Raw genomic sequence first — 8,657 nt, forward strand, 5'->3', positions numbered from 1 at the left:
ACTGAGGGGTCTGTAAGGAGCTTTATTACCACTGGGGAAACAATAGGGGGACCTTATTTCTACTGGGGGCTCTGTGAGGGCATTATTAATACAGGAGGGCTCTTCTACTAATAGGGGCATTCTTGGGGAGCATTATTACTGTTGGGGTCACTGTAGGGGGCTCTATTACTAATGAGGGCATTCTAGAAGGTAATTACTATTGGTGGGACTATGAGGAGCACTATTACTATGGGGGCACTAGTATTTCTCCAGGATATAATTTTGGGGTATTGGAGGGCACAGCGAGCAGCAGGATAACGAGGCATGGCTGTGAGAAGTTGTCCGGACCGAATGGTGAAGATGAGGAGAATATCTACATCAGAGGAGGCATCACCTGGAGGCCCTGGATGTGAGAGGTATGTGCTGCTGTATTCTCCTGTATGTTTGATGGTGTCTATGTAGCAGGTAAAATGTGTTTAGTGCTAGTGGGGGGCGTCGACTGGGGCGATATGCATTGGGGCTTGGGCCCCCGATCTTTTGAGACCCTAGCAATGCCCCTGGTAGGAGAATTATACAATCTAGAAGCTAACATATTACTACTTTCATTCATTGCAGAATGGCGTCTGCTGATCTGAGGGCCGAGCTGGACTGCTCCATCTGCCTGAGCCTCTATACAGATCCCGTATTCCTGAGATGTGGACACAACTTCTGCCGCTCGTGTATTGTAAGTGCGCTGGATGCGCAGGAGGCAGCTGGAGTGTATTCCTGTCCTGACTGCAGAGCAGAATATCCGGAGCGTCCGGCCCTGGAGAAGAACAGGAAGCTGGAGAACATAGTGGAGCGTTTCTTATCTGCTCGGCCTGATATGGAGGAGACCGGGATCTTCTGTACTTACTGTACTAAGTCTCCTGTACCGGCTGTGAGGACATGTCTGCACTGTGAGGCCTCGTTCTGTGAAAAGCACTTGAGTAGACACAGTAAGTCATCAGAACATACTTTGGTTGAAGCCACTGCTACCCCGAAGGAAAGAAAATGCTCCAAACACAAGGAGGTGCTGAAATACTATTGTCCTATAGACGCCACCTGTATCTGTGTGTCCTGCTGTCTGGTCGGCGAGCACAGGGGACACCAGGTGGAACTTCTAGATGAGGCCTCTGAGAAGGAGAAAGAGAAACTGAGAAAATATCTGGAGGAACTAAACCCACAAAAAGCAAAAATTCAGACAAAACTCCAGAATCTGCAGGATCGTCAGAGGAATATCCAGGAGAAAGCCTCTGATAAGAGGAAGAACGTCAGGAAGGTATTTATGGACATTAATAAACAACTGAAAATGGCAGAAAAGAAAGCGCTGAGTGAGATCTCCAGGCAGGAGGAGAAGATTGTGTCCCAGATATCTGATCTGATCAAGAAGCTGGAAATAGAGGAGGACGAGCTGTCCAGGAAGATGTGTCACGTGGAGGAGATGTGTCATGTCACCGACCCAATAAGACTCCTACAAGAAAGTGACATTACAGTATGTGGTCATGGAGATGATGAGGACACAGGGGGAGATGGTGGAGAGGGCAGGTCTGAGGATGATCTGGATGAGGTTCTGATCTCACTGACCTTACTCCGATCTATGAGGGATATTGTCACCAATGTCACATCAGAGCTCGGGCTCCATGTTCCAGACATATTGCTGGATGAGGACACTGCTCATAGACGTGTGAAGATATCAGAAGATCTGAAAACAGCAACAAGAACAGACGAGGAAGAGGAAGAAGACGAGGAAGAGGAAGAAGACGAGGAAGAGGAAGAAGACGAGGAAGAGGAAGAAGACGAGGAAGAGGAAGAAGACGAGGAAGAGGAAGAAGACGAGGAAGAGGAAGAAGACGAGGAAGAGGAAGAAGAACAGGACAGACCAGAATCACCAGGAAGGTTCCTGGATTGGTCCCAGGTTTTAAGCAGATGTGGCCTCTCCTCAGGAAGACATTACTGGGAGGTAGAGTGGGACCAGATAGGAGGATGTGACATCGGAATGTCCTATCCCAGTATAGAAAGGAAAGGAGATGAGTCTTTTATTGGAGATAATGATAAATCTTGGTGTCTGGAAATGTCTGGTGCAGAATGTGAAGTGTATCACCGCTCAGTCAGATCCCCCCTCAGTGTAGATACAACATGTCCTAGACTTGGGGTCTTCTTAGACTATGAGGCCGGGCGTCTGTCCTTCTATCAGCTGTGTGACCCCATCAGACACTTACACACCTTCACCGCCTCCTTCTCTGAACCCTTACATGTTGTCTTCTGGTTGTGGTCTGGAGCCTCTGTTAGAATAATAAGCTGAGGCCGATGCGTCCACGTCCCGTTATAATCTCCGCCTATAAGTCACTATATAGCGCTGTATGGGCGGAGCCTCCGATCACACAATGTATATGGCGGCTCTATGGGGGGGGGGGGGTTACTGTACGATTATTTTATATTCCTTGGAGATCAGATCCAGAATCGATGCTTGAGACAAATGAGAAGTTACGTCGTCTGCACACGAGTTCGGGTGAACGCACATCAGACCCGCAGCGTATCCGCACCAATACCTGCAATGTGTGATTACGGTTTTTGGTGCGGATAAGATGCGGTTTTCCACTAAAAAGGGTGAAATCCGCAGCTAAAACCACAAACATAACTGACAGGCCGCAGATCTGGGAATCCGCACGGAAATAATCGGCGAAGTGTACGTGATCGGGGTAATCTCATACACTTTGCTGTAATTCCTTACGGTTTTTCCACATGGTAATTCGCCTGGAAAGACTGAGCGTATTCCGCAACGTGCGCAGATGGCCTTCGCGTACAAGCGCACGGTGCGTATTACCTGCTGGTTTTCCAGAGTGAAATAATACCGCCTAAGCAGATGGGATTCCCAGTATCTCATCTACACGGAGCGGAAGTTTCCTGCGTCCGGAGTGACCTGCGGAGCGGATCCGGAGATCTGCGGCCGGTGGATTGTCCGTGCGGATTTCTCCCTTTACAATGCAGAGGGGGAGATCTGGGGAAATCCGTGTCAGGATCTGCAGGTAACAGGTGTGGATCCTGGAGCGGAGATACACCGCCGAGTGCACGTACCTCATGGGGGGCATCATTAACCCTTCCCCGCCCTCCACTGAGGTCGCTGTAGGGGCTTCTTTATGTTTCTGGGACACATTTGGGGAACATATAATTATTAATCAGCTTTTCCTATTTCTGTAGAGATGTGACAATGTGGCGCTTCTTTCCGCACTATACGCGGCATTTGTTGTGTTTTTTCCCTTTTTATGGAATAAATGTCTGACTACTTCTGTCCATCAGAGTTGTCGGTCCTATCATCTGGGTGTCAGTGGTCTCCTCCGCCATCATGTCTGTTATAACCGCAGGTAGTGAGTTCTGCAATACACTGGATCTGTACAGCGCCACCTGCTGTTCTCTTCCTTATCTTTGGCCGGTCGCGCTGAGCTGGTCGCACGCGCTCAGTTTAAGGCGACGTCTACACGACGAGGTGTCTTGGTCCCAACTCTATACATTGTTAGTGTGAGAACATACCGCGCGCTCCGTATTGTGCCGCCTATAGAGCTCCCATTGTTGTGCTCGCCGCCTGGACTCAGCACTTTTCTAACTATCCCTTGTAATGGTCGCCTTCCCTGCGGCGCAGCATGTCGGACGGCGCCCGCGCTACGTTACTGTCGGCCGCACTTCGCCATGTCTAGTGATTAATACTGTACGGTTTTCATGCACATTCTGTTCTGTTGTTAGCAGCATTATATGGCGGTGTATGTGGCTCTAATACTTCCCTCTCTGTGTCCCTGAACTATTGTAGAGCAGCCGCGCAGCGACCGCCTCACGTCCTGGAGGCACGAGGTTTCTGGCGCCTCTCAGTGTAACTGACGCTTTTCTTCCCTGGAGGGTTTTATTTTGTGCTTCTCATTTTCATTTTTCTGTTTGTCGTCCTGCAGAAAAGTGTTAGGAATACGCTATACCTGCCGTTACTTACTGTATGTAGCAGAGCTGTGTGTCTGTGCAGTTGAGCAGTGTATGCAGCAGAGCTGTATCTCTGTGTAATTGAGCAATATATGCAGCAGAACTGTATGTCTGTGTAGAGCTGCAGTGACGGGTTAGGGTTCCTTCCACAGGAATCGGGACTTGTCTTCTACGGAAGCCTGTGAGACCCAGGCCCCGATATTCCACTGGTAATACACTGACAGGCAATGCATTACAATATACACCTCCTGTAATGCATTGTAGAGGGGAGCAGACCCCAAAAGCTGAAATCCCACAGTGGGACAAAAGGAAAAAGGGGGGAAAAAAGTTTGAAGCAAAAAATAAACGCCTCTTTCACATAATAAACAAAAATAAAATTGAAAAAAACTGACATATTTGATATCACCTCATCCCGTAAAAAATGAGCCCCTACACAAGTTGATATGTACTGATATGTGAGGTATAATAGATGCAGTGTGTACAGATATATAGTATATACAGCAGTGTACTGATATGTGAGGTACGAGGTATAATAGATGCAGTGTACAGATATATAGTATATACAGCAGTGCACTGATATGTGAGGTACAAGGTATAATAGATGCAGTGTACAGATATATAGTATATACAGCAGTGTACTGATATGTGAGGTACGAGGTATAATAGATGCAGTGTGTACAGATATATAGTATATACAGCAGTGTACTGATATGTAAGGTACGAGGTATAATAGATGCAGTGTGTACAGATATATAGTATATACAGCAGTGTACTGATATGTGAGGTACGAGGTATAATAGATGCAGTGTGTACAGATATATGGTATATACAGCAGTGTACTGATATGTGAGGTACGAAGTATAATAGATGCAGTGTGTACAGATATATAGTATATACAGCAGTGTACTGATATGTGAGGTACGAGGTATAATAGATGCAGTGTGTACAGATATATAGTATATACAGCAGTGTACTGATATGTGAGGTACGAGGTATAATAGATGCAGTGTACAGATATATAGTATATACAGCAGTGTACTGATATGTGAGGTACGAGGTCTAATAGATGCAGTGTGTACAGATATATAGTATATACAGCAGTGTACTGATATGTGAGGTACGAGGTATAATAGATGCAGTGTGTACAGGTATATAGTATATACAGCAGTGTACTGATATGTGAGGTGTGAGGTATAATAGATGCAGTGTGTACAGATATATGGTATATACAGCAGTGTACTGATATGTGAGGTACGAGGTATAATAGATGCGGTGTGTACAGGTATATAGTATATACAGCAGTGTACTGATATGTGAGGTGTGAGCTGTAATTTGTACCTCCTACCTCACATATCAGTACACTACTGTATATACTGCAGGAACGGGTAGTGGGAGGGGCTAAGAATGAGGCATTGGGGCCCCGTGTAGATTCTTGCTGTGGGGCCCGGTGATGTCTCTGTACGTCCAGCAGGTTGGGATTTCTGATGAAGATTGTGATGTTTTCCTGGCAAATTGTGCCCTGGGGGCAGAAGCCTCCCCCAGTCCAGCTGTTATAGGACTACAACTCCCAGCATGCACACTTGCTCAGCTGTTGAAGTGACTGGAGAATGCTGGGAGTTGTAGTGACACAACAGCTGGAGCGGCGGAGGTCGGAGACTATGGTGAGATGCGGTGTGTTTTCTCTCCTCCCAGAGTCTCTGGCGTCGTTCTGACAAAAGAGACTACAACCCCCATCGTTACTCACAGAACTGTGTTTTAATACCGTTAGATGTACTACAACCCCCATCATTACTCACATCCATACATTTCTATCGGGGAAGATTTTGCACGGAGTTATCCAGAACTGTGTTTTGATTCCGTTGGATGTACTACAACTCCCATTCTGATCTTTAGCAAAAAGAGGTTTGTTTTCCCCCTCCTGCACCGTACGCGGCCGCTGCATCTCCTCCTCCTTCCTTACTGCAAACCAACAACATGAAGGGCCCCCCGACCAACATCAGGCAGGAGCCCCAACATCAGGGTGTGCCCCGAGGGAAGAAGGGTGTGCCCTCCTGTCACTGCCTCTGTGAACCACTACCACCCCCATCCTCTGCTCCTCTCCTCCGGGGCTGGTGCAGAACCACATATTGTTTCACCGCCGTCGCTGTGATGATCGGACACATGATTTTTACAGGTGAAATAAACGTTTAATAAACGCAGGTCAATAACTGATCGGCTAAATGGCGGTAAAACCGCGTAAGTGACGTTTACACAACCGCAATCCCCTCCGCTGTCCGGGGACAGGCGACATATACAGCGATTACCTCTCCCCATAGAAAATCATAGTCTCAGCGCAGCAGATCGGTCTTTATACACCAGGATCGCCTGCGCAGGAGCCATGATTTTCCGGGCCGGCAGAACGCGATCACCCGATGAATGAGCCGTCATCTTTCATGAAGGCAGATTATCAGGAAGGAGCATTTCTACAAACACGTATCCCGGATAATCGCTCCCTGTAAAAGACCTTTTAGTCCTGGGGGTGGATTTCGATGCGTCTCATGTAAACGCGCCTTCAGGGTAAGACCACGGGGAGCGGCCGGGGGTTGTATATGCCATTCAGGATCCATGGAAAGCTGGGAAATACTTACTGGGAGCAAACCAGTGCCTGTACTGGGAAATGAGGTACAGCTGACTCCTGGGAGCAAGAGCTGGAGAGTGAGGACTACAACTCCCATGATCCCTCAGAATGTGTCAGGTGAGTATAAATGACGGATCAGGGCTTAAAGGCAGAGTCCTATGTTACTGACTAAACTGCATCCATTCAGGGCTCTCACAAGCGGTCCAAAACGGATCAGTTTGCCTCCGTTCAGTCTCCATTCCGCTCTTCTTGCAGCGTTTTGCTGTCTGCCTGACGAAGCGGAGCCAAGGAGCACCGTGACAAGTGCTACATCTTTAAGGGTCATTTGGCCACCCTACACCACTCTGGCATTCCTACCCTGCGTACCATCTACCACCAAATCACTAAAGGGTCCCTGCGCCCTTGTTGCTTCAATGCAACTGGCGTCACGACAAACACTTTCCCCATCTTAAAGGGATCCCATGGACGTTGACCCCCGTGCGCTGCACATCCGTCATGAACGGATCCGGTTGTATTATGTCTTCTATAGCCATGACAGATTGGGGGACGGATCAGTTTTCTATTGTGTCAGACGAAAACGGATCCGTCCCCATTGACTTACATTGTGTGCCAGGACGGATCCGTTTTCGTCTGACACAATAGAAAACTGATCCGTCCCCCAATCTGTCATGGCTATAGAAGACATAATACAACCGGATCCGTTCATGACGGATGTGCAGCGCACGGGGGTCAACGTCCATGGGATCCCTTTAAGATGGGGAAAGTGTTTGTCGTGACGCCAGTTGCATTGAAGCAACAAGGGCGCAGGGACCCTTTAGTGATTTGGTGGTAGATGGTACGCAGGGTAGGAATGCCAGAGTGGTGTAGGGTGGCCAAATGACCCTTAAAGATGTAGCACTTGTCACGGTGCTCCTACCTGTATACACCGGAACCCCAGGCGTGGCCGTCCAAAAGCAGAAAAAGGAGTAGTTATGGTGGAATGCAGAAATAAATTGAGTCCAGATCTTGTGATGAACTTGATAACAGCTTTACTTGAATAAACTTTCTTCCATCACGATTTACAGGCTTTGTCTTGGCTTCCAGCAGCCTTTGACATTAAACTGTGGCAGGCAAACAAACTCAACTCTGCTACATCAGTCGCTCTCTGGCTCTGCTGTGCTAACAGGATAACTGTAGCTGTAGGCTGTACTTTCCTCTGTAATCTGATCTCTAACTTTCTTTATCCAGGGAACTTTCTCCTCCTGGCTAAAGGTGCTCTAGCTGGCTTAGGCAGGGCTCCCCCAACAGGGACGAGCTCCTCAGTGGCGTGCCTAGTGTGTTTGGCACCTGGGGCGGGTCCTTTCTCTGGCACCCCCCTCCCCCCAATACTTTAAAAAAATTGTACCCCCTCACAGTAGTTTTGTACAGATGTGTGCCCCATCACAGTACTTATGCCCACATTATGCCCTCTCACAGTAGTTATGCCTACATTGTGCCCCGCTTACAGTAGTTATGCCCTTTTTGTGCTCCCTTTATAGTAATAATCCCCATTGTGCTCCCTTTATAGTAATAATCCCCATTGTGCTCCCTTTATAGTAATAATGCCCACTGTGCCCCTTCATAGGAGTAATGCCCACTGTGCTAGTAATGCCCACTGTGCCCCCACCATAGTAGAAATCCCCATTGTGCCCCCTTCACAGTAATGCCCACTGTGCTAGTAATGCCCACTGTGCCCCAACCATAGTAGAAATCTCCATTGTGCCCCCTTCACAGTAATAATGCCCACTGTGCCCCCTTCACAGTAATAATGCCCACTGTGCTAGTAATGACCTCTGTGCCCCCTCCATAGTAGAAATCCCCATTGTGCCCCATTCACATTAGTAATGCCCTCTGTGCCCCCTCCATAGTAGTAATTCTCTCTGTGCCCCCAGCTTTTTGAAGAGAGGCCGGCGCTCATATGAGAGCTACTTTCTCTGTTCTGTTCACCTGCTCGCCGTAGCATTTGCAGTGATGAGCAGGTGAACAGTGCAGAGAAGGCAGCGCTCATACAAAACAAAAAAGCGGAGAACCCCTTTAAAGAAATACTTGGAAAACATTA

At 48.0% G+C, this 8,657-nt stretch overlaps 1 protein-coding gene across 1 annotated transcript; it reads left to right on the forward strand.

Annotated features, from left to right (window-relative positions):
- Positions 1–357: 357 nt before the first annotated feature.
- Positions 358–3,314, forward strand: LOC122945864 (E3 ubiquitin/ISG15 ligase TRIM25-like). Its single transcript, XM_044305118.1, has 3 exons — positions 358–395; positions 595–1,722; positions 1,861–3,314. The coding sequence occupies exons 2-3, from the start codon at positions 596–598 to the stop codon at positions 2,300–2,302; spliced, it is 1,569 nt and encodes a 522-aa protein (XP_044161053.1). The 5' UTR covers positions 358–395; position 595; the 3' UTR covers positions 2,303–3,314.
- Positions 3,315–8,657: the final 5,343 nt, after the last annotated feature.

The sequence above is a fragment of the Bufo gargarizans genome, chromosome 8 (assembly GCF_014858855.1).
Source record: "Bufo gargarizans isolate SCDJY-AF-19 chromosome 8, ASM1485885v1, whole genome shotgun sequence".
NCBI classification, from domain to species: Eukaryota; Metazoa; Chordata; class Amphibia; order Anura; family Bufonidae; genus Bufo; species Bufo gargarizans.

Bases quoted from the DNA above. Each gene is read 5' to 3' on its own strand.
- LOC122945864 (XM_044305118.1), top strand. From the start codon at position 596: ATGGCGTCTGCTGATCTGAGGGCCGAGCTGGACTGCTCCATCTGCCTG. The intron at 1,723-1,860 runs AGACGAGGAAGA...AGACGAGGAAGA, and splicing joins CTGAAAACAGCAACAAGAAC to GGAAGAAGAACAGGACAGAC.